This window comes from Etheostoma cragini, chromosome 1 (assembly GCF_013103735.1).
Source record: "Etheostoma cragini isolate CJK2018 chromosome 1, CSU_Ecrag_1.0, whole genome shotgun sequence".
NCBI classification, from domain to species: domain Eukaryota; kingdom Metazoa; phylum Chordata; class Actinopteri; order Perciformes; family Percidae; genus Etheostoma; species Etheostoma cragini.
This window is the reverse complement of record NC_048407.1, coordinates 29690806-29709025: the sequence shown is the minus strand read 5'-3', so window position 1 is coordinate 29709025 and position 18220 is coordinate 29690806. Positions and strand designations below refer to the sequence as shown.

At 39.9% G+C, this 18220-nt stretch overlaps 1 protein-coding gene across 1 annotated transcript in view; it reads left to right on the top strand.

The window, feature by feature from the left end:
• The first annotated feature begins 688 nt into the window (after positions 1-688).
• LOC117947016 (collagen and calcium-binding EGF domain-containing protein 1-like) overlaps positions 689-18220 on the top strand; it is a 36283-nt gene continuing 18751 nt past the window's right edge. The window contains exons 1-2 of the mRNA XM_034875564.1: positions 689-1065; positions 2187-2267. Of these exons, the coding sequence (XP_034731455.1) occupies positions 953-1065; positions 2187-2267 (194 nt within the window). The 5' untranslated portion in view covers positions 689-952. The remainder of the gene's footprint in view (positions 1066-2186; positions 2268-18220) is intronic.

Genomic DNA, 18220 nt, shown 5'->3' with positions numbered 1-18220 from the left:
TGAGTCTTCCTCCCATCAACCATAGCCTATTTACCAAACCAAACTTAGTAGATAAGTGTGTTGCGATATGTATTTATCTTGTTTATTTTTTAAATTTGTATTATGAAACCACAATTGTGTAAACATTACACAAACTGAATACACTCATCACCCGTAACTTCAATGGAAAATGCAGTCCAATTACAGAAAATATGTGTATTTTTTTGTATAAAAGAGTATTTTGTATCTATTATATCATATCAGCAGATCATGAGACATCAACAGACAATAAATCCAATGCAATTTGATGTTTAAAAAAACCTCCTAGCTGGTGAGCCAGGGAAGACCAGATCGATCAGTTCTTCCTAGCCCTGATTCTACCATGTATCTTGAGTATCTTTCCAAAAGCATTTTGTATCAATGATAGATTTTTGTGCTCCTCGTGATACATTTTAATGTCATTAAATTCTTTTTCACATACCACAGTGATCAATGCCTGAATTTCCTCCCAGCTCCCTTTGATGTTGTGAAACTCAATTACGAAATGTTCAATTTTTAAAATGTCAGAACTATACATTCACATTTTGGGATTAAGGGCGCTGTTTAATTTATTTAAGGATGTTTACTTGTATACGTCATCAGAACCAATGAGCAGTGCGGGGTCTCTTCTTTAAAGGCAGGAATGTAAATTCAGAGGGATTAGTTAGAACACACTGGGCTGTAAACCCTTCAGTAGCTCTCCAAGGGGTCTCTGCCTCAGTGCGTAAAGTTAAGGACGGTGCTCCGGACGCACCGCGCAACGTTATCCCTCAGGCTCCATGTGCGTCACCTCTGCGTGAGACTTGACAAGGATTTCTGATATTTTGATACTACTACCCGCGCGGGTCGCTGACGGATGAAAACATTAGCGTTTTGCTGATGTGAAGGCGTTTTACCCTTGAACACATCATCTGTCCCGGAGCGCAGAGGGGACATGGGTCAACTTTATGGTGCGACTCTTTTACCATTTGGCGCTATCTGTGTTGTTTTCCTGTGGCGATCTGGGGCCAGCTCTATCAGGACGACGCTTGAAGTGGACACCTCGAGGTAAGTCTCACGGACCTGATTAGAGGATCCAAAAATACCTCTGTCTTTTGTGAAAGAACGCCAGTGTGATCAAGCCATGGCGGACTCATCCATATTACATTTAATCAGGCATGTAATTTACAAATGTCGGGATTTGTGTGTCGGGACAATACATTCATTTGCATGTTATTTGTTCAACTTGAACCACACCATCTAAATAAGAGTTTACTGATGTGTCTTTTTAAAGATGAATGTGAGATTAAATATCTGTAAACGCATTGGGAACATCTTTTAATTTGTTTCAAACTCAAAACCAGTATTCCCCTGTCAGATTAGCACACAGCCATAATAGAGTTTAGTCTGTGTTTTATTGGTTAATGCTCTTTACGACATACTGTGAGAGCGGGCTGTCAAAGAGGAGACCCCTGGATGAACCGCTGCAGCGCGTCCGATCTAATGTAATTTTCAAGGAAATGCGAAAGGCAAAGAGGAATCTCCAAATGGTTGCAATCGGTCGCGGTGCAAAGAGCCAAATGTTACTTGTGCTCAGACATAACATGACAGATGCTATTAAGGTGCCCGGACAGCAGGTCAGGAGGTGAGGAGAGGATTTGAGTGGAGCACATGTGCCCAATAATGCGAAGAGAAGAGGAAAGCACTGAGAAGCAGCAGGTTAAATCCCAAAGTAAGACAACTGTATTAGCTTTTTTTTATATAGCCTATATACATTCTCTCCATCTTGTTTACAATGATAAGGGACCGCATGCAGAGTCTTAAGATTTATGCTTTCAAGGCTCAGTGTAAACTCACATTTATCCTGAGATTGATGGACCTCATACTGTAGTTACATTGTAGGCCTAGTTCAATGGAGTCTTTAGCTGAAACCAAGTAGACTATAGACTGTAGATATTGTGTGTCTGGCTGTAAAATGTACCTGAGTAAATCTTACTATTACCGGTGGTGGAATGTTACTAAGTACATTAACTCAAGTATTGTATTTAAGTACATATGTGAGATACTTTTACTTTACTTGAGTTTTTTCTTTCCGTGCCACTTACTACTTCTACTCCACTACATTTCAGAGGGCAGTATTGTACTGCCAGTCGATCACATTTGTTTCCAATGCATCTTTCTGTTCTCAGAGCCGAGTGTCCAGCTAGTAAGATCTTGACCGTGGAGTATCCCTGTGTCAGAGCTGGGGGGAAGAACAGCACTTGTTTCAGGTAAGATTCCCAACTGTTCCTTGGTTCATAGCTGAGTGAAACAAAAGGAAATTACACTCTACATTTATATTTTGGTATTCAGCTGACTGCTTTTCCCAGAACAGTGATTTGCTCTGGGACACTTTGACAGGACAAGTGGCTGCTGGTGCCTGTTAGAAGGATTGATTCAGATACTTTCTTGGGCTATGGTTTCTGTAACCACTAAACCACCCAGCTGTGTCATTACTAGAACTCCACTCTGTGCATCCCCCTTTTGGAAACTATATATCCACGTGGGAGAGAAAAATAATAATTTCATGAAGATCATCACTCAGAGACTGAATGATGATCTTCACTGAAGATGCAGTGTTGAAATTTATCATCCATCAGCAGCGACCCTTTAAAAGTTAGGAAGCTTTTTTTTCCTCTTCTTTTTTGGTACATAGCTTGTCTTCCTCACTGCCTTTGGTAACAAACTAAACTAAACCACAATCTAAAATGTCTTACCATACTTTATTCCAACTTCATGTTGTAGTTTGTTAGTGTTACATTTTGGAAAATAGAAGGGACTCAGTCAGTTTTGAACGTTTTTATTTATTTCCTTGTTGCACCAACCTTGCTCTGTGACAGTTAAACATAATTTGTACTTGAATGTCTTCAGCTTGGTTTCAGAGCTAAACCATTTAGGGAAGGCATCTCCCTCAGGGAGTTAGGCCTGCATTATAACCTAAAAAGTACAAGTAGTCTGGCAGAAGAGAATATGATAAGTTATTGTTATTATTTTGTTTGTGCTGGAGAAATGGACTACAGACTGCTCATAGTGATTACCAATACCACATTTGGTTTAACTGTTGAATCATCAGTGTTTTTGTAATAGGCAAATGCAACAAAGATGATAGATTAGAGGAATATAGGGCAGTTTTGAAAGTTTATGAAAAATATCTTGATGAAATTGCTTCCTTTCTTGCTCTTCTATCTTTTCAAAATTCCTTTGATATCATATTTTATGAGTATCTTGAAACAAAGGTTGAAGGAAATAAATAAATTCAATGCAAAGATGCTGTGTCAGGTTGTAAGACTTTTAGCTCACGAAACATTGTACACAACAAGAGAAAATCAAAGTAAATCCTTCATTTTGACATATAGATAACTTTCTTGTGAAGCCAAACTTTGTCTTGGATTTGGTTGTAAGAGGATCCTTTAATAAATGAGGCTCCAGGTCTGGTGTGAGGCCAGACCATCTGATCTGTTAACTGTCAAGGTTAGACTGTTAAAGGCTCTGTGTCTTGTTTAATTTCTGGCTCTACGAGAGATGTGTACTGCAGCAGAAGGCGGATTAGATTAGATTGTATTTTCCTTGCCATGTTTCTCAAGGCAGTCCAGCGAAGACATGGATCAAATTGATTTTTGCAAATAACTTCAGGAACGCCCAGATTGATCCATTGTGTCTGTCCATGAATATTACTTTCAATGTTGTTTCAATGAGAGCAGTATGTTGAACAGACAGGGCTGATAAAGAGGCCATCACATATTTCCATCTGTTTGGACAGAATGAACGTTTAAGTTGTAGTTTGTCTGGTTGGATGTTTACTTCTTAATGTACTGTAAGCCAGTTTCACAAAGGGGATGTTCTATCTAAATAACTTAGTCAAATAAAAACAGGATTGTCTTGTTATTTTAACTAAATGTGCCAAATCTTGATAGAAGATTTAAGCTGGTGTAGTTAGCCAGGGGAGCGTCTCTATTACTATCTATACAGTAGCCCTTACCGATCTCTTACAATGTAAGTTTATGGTTTTTGTAATGTAACTTAACTCCTCTTACAAATGTACACTGAACAAAATAATAAAAACACTTTTTTTATGCCCCCAACTCAAAGATCTAAGACATTTTCTAATAACACAAAAGGCTTTTTTTCTTTCAAATATTGTTCACAAATCTGTCTTAATCTGTGTTAGTGAGCACTTCTCCTACACAGAGATAATCCATCCACCTCACAGGTGTGACATATCAAGATGGTGATTAGACAGCATGATTTTTGCACAGGTGTGCCATAGGCTGGCCATAATAAAAGGCCACTCTAAAATCTGCAGTTTTTCGCAAATCATCACATTTGATGGAGTCTGGAACTTTGGAGAGGTGTTCTCCTCCCGGATGAACCCTAACCCTAAAGCGTTTTAACCTAGACCCAACCCTAATACAAGATACTGCCCCCCCCCCCCCCCCCCCCCCCCCCCCCAGCATGCAATAAACATGCTGCCTAATCAGCATCTTGATATGTTATACCTGTGAGGTGGATGAATTATCTCAGCAAAGGAGAAGTGCTCACTAAAGTAGATTTGGACAGATTTGTGAACAATATTTAAGACAAATAAGCTTTTTGGTTACATAGAAAAACAGGGGCAAAAACAAATGTGTTGAGTTTATAATTTTGTTCAGTATAGTTATGTGCTTTTTGGCCTTGGAAGTAACACTTGGTTTGCACTGTTGGTATTAAGGTAGTTAGCTGTAGGCCCATGCATCTTAGTTTAGAGCAGATAAGCACAGTGTTCAATCAATTTCTTATAGCCTACTTTTGCTCTTTGTTTTTCGTTTTGGAGAGGCGATACTACTACAGCAACTGCAACGCATGCGGAGAAAACCTAAGCTTGACAGGCCTGCCGTGCTTAGTTACGGTCGCTAAGCTATGATTGGACAATTGACGTTTTTAAACTGTATTTGACCCAGACCTGGTCAGTCTAACAGACTAATCTTTACCAACAGCTCTGCCGTGTTCAGACAGGCTGGCTATTCTCCAATCATTTCTGGTTTTCTTCTCTTATTTCTTCACCTGGCACTACTCTCTCACATTCAAACAATCTGGGAAACGGTTATATTTCAAGAGTTGATGGAAGATGACATGTTAACCATTTGGAAAAAATTCACACCTTTCTAAAGAAAGTGAGCTAAGTTGCTATAAAAACAATGAAGCAAATTATGGTACTTATGGTACTTTAATATTGGCAGCACTTAACATGATGTGTGAGATTTTACTAAAAAGGTCTAACAGGGATATTTATGAAATATAGAAAAATTTCTTATGATTATTTATTTGTCTCAATAGAAATTGCCTGTATTACATTTATCCAACCTGCTGTCTTGCACTTTGACTCTTTCTACTTCTTGCACTTGGTTGCTGGAAATGTTGACCTTCCCGGCCTTGATGTCCTCTTTTTCTGCGGATAAGACTGTTAGGCTAGATGCCTAAAATGTGAATGTAATGTCTCTGTCTCAGGGGTTTTGTGGTGTTATGCAGAAGTAAACCCTCACTGCTCCGACCATCTAAACAAAGACCTTGCCAGCCGCAGGTCTCGTCCTCTGCTGTGGCTTTCACAGCAACGAGGGTGAATCAGCTCGATTTCTACATTTCTATTGTTCTTGCTGTTTCATGTCCTCATTGTGACTTCGATGGAGGTCAGATTTCAGCCATGCCAATCCAAATATACATGGTTCGAACCCGGTTTCTGAGAAATCTGAATGTGTGTGAGCATGCATGTTTATTCATGTCTCTGTATTGTCTGTGCTGGAAGCTACTGCAGGTTTCTGCTGCTTTCTGAAACCTTGCTCTCTAAACACAATCAGCTGTGGAGTTCAACTTTAACAGCACTGATGAGCTCCACAAAACTGTAAACCATCCTTTTAGTTGATTGGCATGTTGTTTTGATTTAAATACCCTAAATGGCTCATTACTGCAGCAGATAACACCCATAATATCACGCTACATTATAAGAGCTAAGGCTCTTACTCAAATTAGGTAAGGGATGATGATAAACGTCAGGGATGCATGATTGATTTTTAGTGTTTCCATACTCTACGCTTCTCTCGTTGTTACAATGATCAAGCTCCCCCAGTGACAATATTGAAGTTTTGTATTCTATAGTAGCTTATGAGTTCATAAGAAGAGATCATCTGTTTCTGCAGCATCATCTCACAGAGCAAAGGGTTTCTCATTGTAATTATTTCTGCTAGTATTTTGAGAAAAGTCACCTTTGTCTGATTCCATTTTTATGTGGTGAAGAAACAGAAATTAGAAATGGCTAGCTGGAGCTGAACCGTATTTTGTGCATCACAACAAGCGGGCTGTTTCCAGCACCTGAACGGATCAGCACCAACTGAGATCAGCAGTATCACAAGTATTCATTTTCAATACTGTACCACTGCCAAACAAATTCAAGTTTGAGTGTTTCATATGAGTTTTATGCTAAAGAGTAATGTTAAAAAAAATCCAAATGCAGACCTGTAGTAGTCCTGAACTGTCCAACACAATTGGAGGAAGTTCTGAGGGTCTATTGCTTTTTTTTGTCTTAGATGAGTAAACTGACTATCTTCGGGTTTGAGACTGATGGTCAGACAGACCAGATTAATCAAATATGATTATGCAAATGAATTGATGATGAACATAACTGCAGTTGCAAGTGGATCGGGCAATGTTTGGACTGTTTGCAATACGGTACATGATTTGTGCAAATACTGTGCGAAAAGAAAAGATGCTTATCCAGGTGCAACTGAATGAGGATCATGCTTCCATATTCTTCCGACTTATCCTATTTTACCTTCTCTGTCCCACCTTTCTTCACAAACACTTATCCACACTACAACCCAGAGCAATGTAGTTGGATGAAAAAAAGAGAAAGAAATCAGGGTTAGAATAAAACAGGAATGCTTTGCCTCCAGAAATATCTTAAAGCTGAGTCACACAGGCCTTGGTCATTTTGGCGGAGTGTTCTCCTCTGAAGCATCTTTGCGGGGTTTCTGATATCATTACATTGTTGGCCCCTTACACACATTTTGGCTTTCAGATTCACCATTTATCTTTTAAGGATGAGGTGTTCACTCATTTTTACACACATACAGTGCACACATGCAGCCGTGCGTGACCTGACTACATGTTTATCGACATCACTAGACATTAGGGCTCTTTGTTGCTGACATGGTTTACGTGCTTCTGATCTTTTGAGCCTATGTATACTTTCTGTACGAAAAAGCTTCACTTGTCCAAAACATAATGCCAGATATAATAAGATTTTACATCCTGTCTTGACTCATGATACCATTCATGCAGGGTTTGCCTGCCTATGTGATTGCGTGCTGACTGTTGGAGGCAGGAAGGCCTCTTTACAACTGGCATTCACATGCGTCTCATATGTGGACTGCTTCTACATAAGATATACTGTAGCTGCAGTCCCTTTCCTCTTTCTGTTGCCAAGATGCAGTTTGAGTGAGTGTAATCTTGTGATTTCCAGCCTTTAAAACAATACACATGGATCCCGAAAAAACACTTTCATGAAAGTATTGTTCTATCCAAGCTGTTTTTCCCTGTGTTTCCTAGTGGAATGTGGAAGAAGGTTTACTGTGTAGCTGTGCATTTTCAAAACTTGTTTAATCCTAGCAGGAATCAACAAAAAATTATCTAAAATTATTAACACCTGCTTAATTTTTGAGATCTGTAATGTCAGACTCAATCCTTTTAATATTTGTGCAACAAACAATCTAATTGGAAAAATGTTCCAATGTTTTTTCCACATAAAGCCTCCAGTTCAGAACCCTTGTTACAGGCCAAGGCAGAACAAACCACAATTTAACAAGAATAATCCAACTTTCTGTACAATTTCAGAGGTCTTCTCAGGCAAACCTTCACTCCCAGACTGTGTATCACCCCTAAAAAGTTATTTTGTGTCAGCCTTCCAAATTTTAACATGTATCTAATTTTATTCAAAAACTGTGAAAACAAAATGACAGTGCTGCAATTTACATCCTAACTTTTAGCCAACTTGTTGGGTGGATTGTTATGACATTTTGTAAGGACATTCATGGCCCCTATAGAGGAAACCTACTAACTTAAGAGACCCCCTGACTTTTCCTCTTGCACCACCATTAGGTAGAAAGTTGTAGTTTTTATTGAAGTTTTTTCATGACTATTGGCCAACTAATGGTCTTACCTCTATCAAAAAGTAAAAAGTTTTGTTTTCATGTCGAGGCTCCTGGAAAATGCATGCACATATTGTCATGTAATCCATTGATTTCAACAAAGTAACTGTATTCTTAATACCACCTATTTAAATTGTAACTGTATCGGAATATAGTTACTCATAATTTGTTTTCTGAATACGTACTGCCGGTATTCCGTTACTCCCTATCACTGGGCCCCACATGAGCTTTAAGTTTGTACTTGGTTGCTTTTAATCAGTGAACATTGTTGTTGGCTTGACTCAGTGAGTTCAAATCTTTGCTGGTTTTAGTTGTTGAACTGCACGGTTTGCTTGTTTGGCTGTGTGTGAAGTGAGTGTGTGTCTTTGCTGGGCTGAGATAGTGGGTTGGAGCTTCAGATTTTGCTTTTTGTTTTGTGCAGTCCTTTTGACTTCTTAAAGGGGGTTGTTGAAGGTTAAGTATTTGTTTGTTGATTTCTACACATCCGTCATTCCCTCTCTCTACTAAGAGAGAGCTAAAAGTCTTTGCTCATCACACAGGCCATGGCAGCTCATGTAATCATTGTTGTTCTCTGACATGAAGGACAGTCACACGATGCGTAGAAAATGGATAGCAGTGGTTTTGAAGGTCATGCCACAGTGTGTGTTTATAACATAATTTGAACATCCTGCCAAACAAAAGTTCAGCATGTTACTTTTGTTTTGTTTTAATTTTTGTATCAGAAAGGACAGGGTGGAAATGTTAAAGACCTTGTTAACTTGTTTGGAAACTCTGAAAGTGGTCTACAAGAGGAATTCTTTTCCTTTCCAAGCACCAAGTCCAAGTCCAAAACCCCCCACTCAGAGTTGCCCTGTGTGTCACCCAGAAACATTTAAAGTGTCTATAATGAGACCCGACTGAGCCTGACTCAGGTCCAGGCCTGGACTCCATCTCCTCTCTACAGCTTCTCTCTTTCTTGTTGGACTCAGATTCTCTGTTTAGCTCCGGAGAGACAGAAGCCAGGCCTCCGTCTATTAGCCTGAGTATTAACGCCGGGGTTGAGGTCAGGTCAACTGAAATAAACAACACATTTTGTACATTGTTGTATTGAGGTGTGTATAATTACAGATATTTAACCTACTGACGGGTACAAGAGCTTTGCTGCTAACCAGATAAGGTCAGTGAGGTCGGTGTTGAGACACTGATCCTGTCATTGTCCTTGTCAAAACTGATCATGTCTAAAAATATGATAGGAAACGCTATAGTCTGGCTTCATTTGCTATTTCATCTGAGCACCAGCATCCTTTACTTGTGTCCTGTTACTTCCATTCCACCACTTTAGAACAGTGGTGCTTTTGGATAAGCGGTTGGATGAGGCCACAGGGGAGCATCTCTGGTGTCATTGTCCCTCAGAGAGATGGGGATGTGAGTTTCAGCTGTTAAAATAAGCTGAGAAGGCAGACACAGAGTCTGCTTGCAGGGTGAATGATATCCTGATTGAACGTCTAAGTGACCAGTTTGCTGACTGACTGATTGACTTGCTGGGATGATTGATTAACGTATTGACAGCTGTTGGCTGAGATTCAAGCTTGTATGCTGTATTTTGTATGTGACGCATATGTGTGTGAGTGTGTGCGACCTTTGCTCCTTGACAACTTCATCGCAGGATTTAAGATTAAGCGTTATCTCAGAGTTCTGAGATCCCTCTCATCTCCTTTGTTTCCTTTCTCAATTTACGGCATCACTAAATTGCAACAGCACAGAGCAACAGCACAGCAGATTAGTCATAAAATAAACAGAGGTAATGAGTCATCCAGTTAACCAGACACTGACATGACAACTATTGCGACTAACGAGACACACGCAGCGTAAACAGGGCAGATAAAGACATGAAGGCCACATTACAGACACAGCGTCCCAGTGAATGAGGGGAAGCATCATTTATTATGCTGCTTTAGGGAGTATGACACTCTCTAACATCATGGTGACTTTCGTGCAGTCAACAGTCTTATAAATCAGGGATCTTCAACAGGGGGTCCTATGACTCCTGACTGATGACTCCTCAGAGTCAATGCAGGGGGCCTATAAATTATTGTTAATTTTGGAAAGTTTTTTAAGAAAATAAGTCCTAACCCTTGAGTTGTTTTCCCATCAACCATGAAAAAAACAACGTTTGGTCACATTTTTTACAATTATTATCGCTTTTTCTGACATTTTTATCACGTTTTCAATGTTGTGAGTGTTTTTTTAAAAGTTGTAAACATTGTTTTGTGCCAAAAAACAACAACTCAAAACGGGTCAAATTTGACCCGAGGACAATTTGAGGGTTAACATGAATCCAACATATAAGCAAAAATAAATCCCAACTGCTTACTGGCGTAGGTGGTCACTAAGGCCATCAACAGATACATTTAATCCTTAGGATTCACTATGCCCCATGTATGTTTTAACATTAAGATTATGTTTAAAGGCTTTAATCCACCCTTCATGTTATTGTAGGCCCAGTTTATTATGCCACTTTTATTATTTCATACAGTATATGTAGTAGAGGGTCCCTGCTCCATCTCTCTTTCAGTTAAGGGGTCCTCGGCTTAAAAAACATTATTAAATTATAATTCAAAAGTTTGTTGGCAGCTCCTAGGCCACTAATACACAGTGTAGGGACGAAAGTAATACAGAAACATAATCAAAGAAATGCAAAAATATGCAGCTGGGAAAACTATAGTGCAGAAAGGTGGCAGATGTAGCAAAGGGAAAAAAGGAAAGTAAAAAAGAGGGGGTAGCTTTGGAAGCAGAGGTATTTGTTTGATCCAAACGAAATATAGCTGCACGCTGGCAGGCTGAGCGCACTGCTCAGTGGGGGATTTGCCTGGTAAACCATGTTAAAGTCTTTAAAAAAAAAGGAAGAAGGGGAAACAGAGCGGAGAGGGAAGCTGCTGAGCTTCCCACCTTGATGAGGACATGTTTAGGCATGCTGACTGTGAGTCAGTGGTTCAGATGCTCAGCAGGAGAACAGCAGCTCCGCTCAGTAGACATTGACATAATATTCATTTTACGCCCGCTCTTGGATTCCCTCTCAACTTCTTTTTTACCATTCTTGTCATTTTGTATCCATTTCTGTATTTTTTTTCTCCGTATCTCTTTCTCTCTGCTGTGTTTTTTCTTTTATTCTGCTTTTACCAGTTTGTCTCTCTGTTGCTCTGTGACTCACATTCCCTCTTCCTCTGTCTTCTATTACTTTTGCATCCTCCTCCTCTTTTTTTTCCTCTTTGTATCAGAAACATCAGTAATTAAAGTACAGAAGTAGGTCTGGAATGTTTCCTGGTCAATTGGTCCCAGAAAGCATGGCATGTAGAGCACTTGTTTCAAATGCACACACACTTTCTGCATATGTAACAATGTTGTTTAGTCTAGCTGCCTTGTGTGTAGGCTGATATAACTGTACATGTACACAGTGCACAGGGACAGGGTTTTCTCCTCTCCCACAGCTCCTGAACTCACCATGGTAGACTGCCGAGCATTCAAGTGTCCAGTCAGCCATCAAAGTGTGATAATAAGAAAGTATGTACAATAACAGGTTCCTCATACTGTAGGGTGACCAGATGTCCCCGGCTTCCGGGGACTGTCCCCCGGTTTTGTCCACGGTTTTGGTTTTGAAGTGTTGGTGACCTGTCCCCGGCTGGATCTGTCCCCATTTTAAGTTTTACAAAAATGAAAACATGACGTGTTTTGGAGGTATATACGCCTCTGAGCTGAAAATTTCCCCGGATTCTGTCTAAAAAATCTGGTCACTTTATCATACTGAAGCAAATAAATTAAGTGTAGCCATCATTTATTTTCCTTTTTACATCTGGGCTTTTTCTACTGTGTCATGTCAAAATATCAATTTAAAATAAGGCCTGTCAGTTTTGCTCTGCCTTCGTTTTTCTGTAGGCAATGAGTAGGAACCTACAGCACGTAATACACTGTTAACCTGGTTACACTACCCTATGCGTACTGAGTGCAGACAGATTGCAACCTGTGCAGGCTAACCTTAGCATGTAACATTAGTCAAATGAGTACAAATGTTTATTTTTGCTCACAGAACAATGGGCTCATTGTCAAAGCCAAAAACCTAGGTGTCATTTCTGTTTAGTTGTATTTACAGTAAGTGCTTTATCATACAAAGCTAATATTTATATCAATTATGTGGACTGCAAACTAAAGGTACCTCTTTCTCCCACTGTGTCTGAGAGACAGATGAAGAGAGAAATGAGAAATACCAAAAAATGTATCACATCATTGAACTGCTATTCATCTGTATCTGGTTGTAAAGACACTAGAGCAGATGATGAGAAGCAGACATGTGTGTGTGTGTGAGTGTGTGGTGCGTGTTTTTTGATGTGTGTGTGTGTGCATGGTCTCTCCTCTACGTGCTGCATGTTGGTGTGTGTCTCCAACGGTACGCTGTAAGTTTAGGCCCTGCCGGGATCTGCAGTCAGAGGTCCCCTCTTACAATTAATGATACAAGCTGTTACGTTGCTGCTGTCACTGAAAAAAACATCCAACTGCAAGATGTTGTAATTTTTCTCATTTGAACTCATGCATCCGTATTTTCCTCTTCCTTTCTAAGAGAAGTTCTGTTTGTACATGTTATCGCTCAATAAAAGTCATACGATTTACATTTCACCAGCAGCCCCAGTGGCTTGTCCCACATTGATAGGGTCAACACCAAAATGGACAAACATTAAACAGTGAAATTAGGTTTAGGAACCTGTTACGTCAAACAGCATGACACCCTGAGGAGGTGATTTGATTTAGATTTTAAACAGGTAAAAAGGACCAGATGCCTGTATCAGTGTGTGTTTCTTGTGTCTGTCTAACATATGTTAATGTGAAACATGTGAATATGTTTGTGCATGGATTATGTGCAAGTTGTTGTACTTTGGAGATGTCTGGATTGAATATCAATGCATGTGATGTGTTTACGTGTTTATGTGTGTGCACAGGTGCACATAAATGAGATCATCCTTTAGGCTTGTAAATGTGCACACAATAGGGGATGCAGTTTTATTTTGTAGAAGTCTGGTGGCATTGATAAACTGCAAATGTGTGTGTGTCTGTGTGTTTGTTCTGGTGATTAAATTCCCACTAGCAACAGTCAGTTTATTATCCTGAGGATTTCAGTAAGGTACTGACAGCTCTGTCTTCAGCTCAGTCCTCACCATTAACACAATGGATAATGTGACGCTTTTTTGCCTTCAGCTAAACATTAAAATACTTTGTCAAAATCTCTTCTCTCGTCAAGTGGAAACAAATAGTCGACTCGCATATGATGGTAACACATTCGGACTGAACACGATCCGCTTACGGATTGTTTGCACTGCATCCAGAAGTCCACAGGGGCATCCTATTCAAACTATCGCTCTCTTTTCTCCCTTTGGCGTTTTCTCTCTGTATACTTTGGACGGTGATCAACAAATCCCCAAGCTGTGGGAACAGCAACATGGTCATTTTTTCTCTCACATAAGAGTTTTTCTGCAAAGCTGTACCGCCTTGAGTTTTGCTGTTTCATTACACTGAGAAGCAATTCACGTCCTGTCTTTTCATTTTTTTCAGAAAAAAACTTTTACAAGGCCTTTGAGTTACGCTTCCTGTGTTTAATGGAGGTATAATTGTCTTCGTAGAGCTGCAGACCAGAGTCGGACCTCCCAAAAAACTCCTGTCATCATTTTACATCTTTTCCTGATTAGTGTGCACCTGAACGTCCCTCTGGACAAGCACAATAGAGTTTTTTTGTTTTCTGTTTTGCTTACAATCTGCTCTACATTAGCTCTTTTCACTCCCTTTATTGCTGCACTGTCACTATCAATACCGCAACACAACAAATAACCGGCCAATTGATAACAGGTTGAATGAATGAATCAAACCTTTATTTGTTTTGCACTCAAGGGAGCCAGAGGAATATTAAGCACGGACAACAGTAAATAACAATAACAGTAAAAAACACACCAAGCATCCAACAACATTGAATACAGAAAACAGAAAATAAACAACAATAACAATGCAGCAATGGTGGTGACATACAATCATCAGGCCAATAGCTAAGATGAATCAATCAATAACTAAATAAATAAATAATAAGTGCATATTATAAAATGTCTATGTACCTGTGTCTGAACGGTTCAGTAACTGAATGCTCCTCGGCACAAATAATTTATTGGCATGTGTGTCTTTTTGTCAGGGGCATTTGAAATCTACGTCCAGAGGAGAGGGGTGAAAACTGAGCAAAGTGGGTGGGATGGATCATCCAGTCTCCACAGGGACAGATTGAGGGTATACTGTTATGTGAGGTTGGCCATGCTTTTAACATTGGATCCACTAACTTTCCTGCCCGTTTTTGTCAAAAAAGCACGTAGCATATTCCTATTCTGGACAGAAAGCCCCCCCGACATTGGATGGCAACATTCACCACACTCTAAATGAAAGTTAAATAAAACAATGTCAGAGTGTCTGCATCAAAACTATGAATTCCTTAAAAACTAAAGCATTGCTGTACTTTGGAGTTTCTTGTATCAATAATAGTGCCCAGATACTAATACTCCTCCACAGTCACAATAACTGTCTCTTGAATAATAACAGGTCGCAATGGAGGAATGGAGGGAGCCTTTTTCTTAAAATTATTCATCATCATTTTCTTTTGTTTTTTAGATGTTTAAAATAAGGGAGCTTTGATTGCACTCTTCATGGACTGGTAAAAGCCCAGCGGGTTTGCATGTTTTTAATGCACGTAGCTTTGTCTCATGTAACAAATCTGAAAACGGAAAATAGAGGAGGTGAGTGGAACACCAGGGGAGTTACAAGTGAAAGCGGTTATAACTCTCTCAATACCTCAATGTTTTTTCAACATCAAGGCAGCCACAAGGCCATTTAGAAGACTTAGAGGGCCTTCTTGGTCTTATCAGGCCATTCATTTGAGCCTCAGTTACAGTCTCTAGTGGGACTTTTGGTAAAAGGTCCTCCTTTAAAACCGCTTTACTGTCATGGCACGAAAACTCAGCCAGACACTTCATTATGAGCGGCCTGTCGTTAGCTTGTCCTCCCCGCTGATCTCACTCACACTTATCTTGTGCTTACCCATCCAACTTTGGTCACTGTTTCCCTCATTCAGTTAAAGTGTGTTTCATTGGAGAAAAAAAATGCATTATTCAAGCAGCATCCAAGAAAAAATATTTTTTTAGAGCTTCTCTCTTTTTTTGCTCACAAATCTGAAGCCTGACGTGATTCTTTCTACCAGTACATAGCTGGCTTTTCACTTATTTTTATGCCAAACATTATGCAGTGAATACTGATGGAAACGCTTTATTCTGCTAAATAGCGATATTGAGGAAGCATTAACATCTGGTATCACTGGGTCAGTGAGTAAATCAAAGTACTTTTGGCCTAAATGTTGCAGCTGTTACATTCATTAATGTGCCATCTGTTAAAATTTTGCCAATCCAAAAGTGTAAAGCTGACGTAAGATCAATACTAATTAATACAAAAACTTGCATTACTGTGTGTTTGTGTCTGTGTGTGCGCGTGTGTTTTCTGATTAGTTAGGACTAAGGGCCATGACTCACTTCAGTCATGCTTGTGGAAACTTGCCTAATTTACCTTCTTTATTTCTGCCAACATTTTAAACATTTACTTTCATTTGTAGACATGTGGTTGGAAACATAGCTTGTCTGTGAGTCCCCATCATGTCCTCCATCACATGTTCTAGACACTCTTTGCTGTCAGGTACAGGAGGCTACTGTGTGTGTGTCTGTCACAGCTGAGAGGGTCTGAAAAGTCACATTCCTACAGTGATACTGAGCCTGGACAAGGTCTCAGAGGCCAGAGAGGACTGGAAGAGTTTAAGACATCATCATCACAATCATGGAATCCTTCCTTTAAACAAGTTAAAGTCAGGGAACAATAAACATGTTTCCCATAAATGTTTCAGTCTTTTGATGACAGAACACTTAGAAAACAAACCAAAGTACTAATGAGCCAATTGGAAAATCTGGCATCAAGTGTGAATAATGAATCATTTAGCTACGTTTCATTAAAATCTGGTCAGTGGTTTGTGGAAAACTCTTCATGAAGAATGCAGGGTAATTTACAAAATGTCACAATGAGGTGAAAGATTCTGCATCATTCTCAATCATGGACATCAGGTCTGTGGTCCTGAGGTTTTGTGTTTAATGGAACAACGAACAGATAGGAAGAAAGGGTTCTGGTCTCACACAAACACTTTAAACAACCGTAACAGTTATGTGATTCCACTTGTTTTCCTTGCTATTCATCATAGCTTAAGGATTTGACAGGCTTTTAAAGACATGGTCCATTATGTTGGGGTAATTGGAAAATGGGGGAACCTACACTCAAATGCAAATTCTTAAATGGGCCCTGCCAAACATGTTTCATTACTCTGTGGATGTCTGAAGTTGTACCATGTGGCAAAAATACTTTGGCTACCTTGTTTCAAACCATTCTAGTGTGGTATAGAAAGCCTGCAGGACAACTCAGCTCTATTTGTTCCAGTTCTCATTAATATTCAACAAGCTAAGCTGCTTGACTTTGATTGGCTAACAGCTAGCCAGTAAGAGCCTAGCTATCAGCATCCTTTATCCAGCGCAGCTGGGCGAGCTCATGAATAGTATATAATATGAATGAGTATAATATGAGCTCAGGCAACATGACATCAGACTGACCAGCTGTTGTAATTGGCCTGATTTCTCCTCTTATTTCTTCCCAGTGGCTAGAGCTGACAGAGGAGGCAGCAGTTCATTTTCACTTTCACAACATAACACAAACACAAATGGACATAACATACCGGTATATAAAAACGGTTTTGTGCGGCAGGGCACATTTAAAGTTTTACAATTACAATACAATTTTGACACGGGATCATGAGGCTAAAGGTTTTTTCTTTGACAAACCTACCGATTTTCATAAAAATTACTTTCTTGAAGGTGACATTTCAGGAAATACAAATACTCACTTTCTTGCCCATAGTTAATTTACAACAGTCGTTAGTAGACAATATCCCTAGGGTGCTGAAACGATGATAGTGGGAAATTAGAGTAATCCCCGAAAGGTTAAAGGGTGTTTTTGAAGAGGGGGCGGGATGTGAGAAAGGCAGGAGAAATGACGGAAAGATGAGGCGAGTGGGGAGAGGTGAGGCATAACAGAAGGGAGGAGAAGTGCAGGTCGGCCTGTATTCTGGTGGAAGTGGTTCAGACCTCCTGTGCTCCTACTCAAAGCTTTCTCTGTTAGGACCAAGCTCTGATGTTTCCCCTGAGGCCTGGGTCCTGGAAGTGGGCTGGCAGAGCAAATAAACAGAGAGGAGGTGCTCACACTCGCCACACTAACACCTTCACATATGTATACTCCAAAGAGTTTCAAAAGAATACACACACACACACACATACACAATTATACACTAACAGTAAAAGAGCTGTGCATGTGGCTGTGCGTAACACCTTCACACCTCTAAGAGGAAGGTGATGTAGAGGCTTGTTTTATATTTCATTTGTGGATGCCAAACCTCTAAGATCAAGAGAGGATTTTTTGGGGAGTTTAAGACCTTTGGGGCCTTATCTTGCACCCGGCGTAGCGCAGCGCAAAGCCTTACGCAAGTGTCTTTGTTAGTTTAAGACTAACACAGTTGTCAATATCCTGTCCAGAGCCCACATCATTTAAATAGCAAATGCACCTGTGGCCATTTTGCACCCATGAGCGTGCTGGTCTTACGGGGAGATGTGTTCAGGTAAATTCTTGACGTATTAATATCTTGTGGCAGAGGGAAGTGATTGCGCCGTTGACCAACAAAAAAAACTGGTCTAAAGTCAGCATTTCGTCTGTTATTTTAACAGCACATTAGTAAAATGCGCCTAGGCCCACTATGCTTGTTACACACACACACAGTGAAGAGCAGCAGAACACAAACATTTGAAAGATTTCAAATAAAAATGGTACTGTGCAAATCCGCCATCAATTAGGAATGCGTCATGGTACAAGCC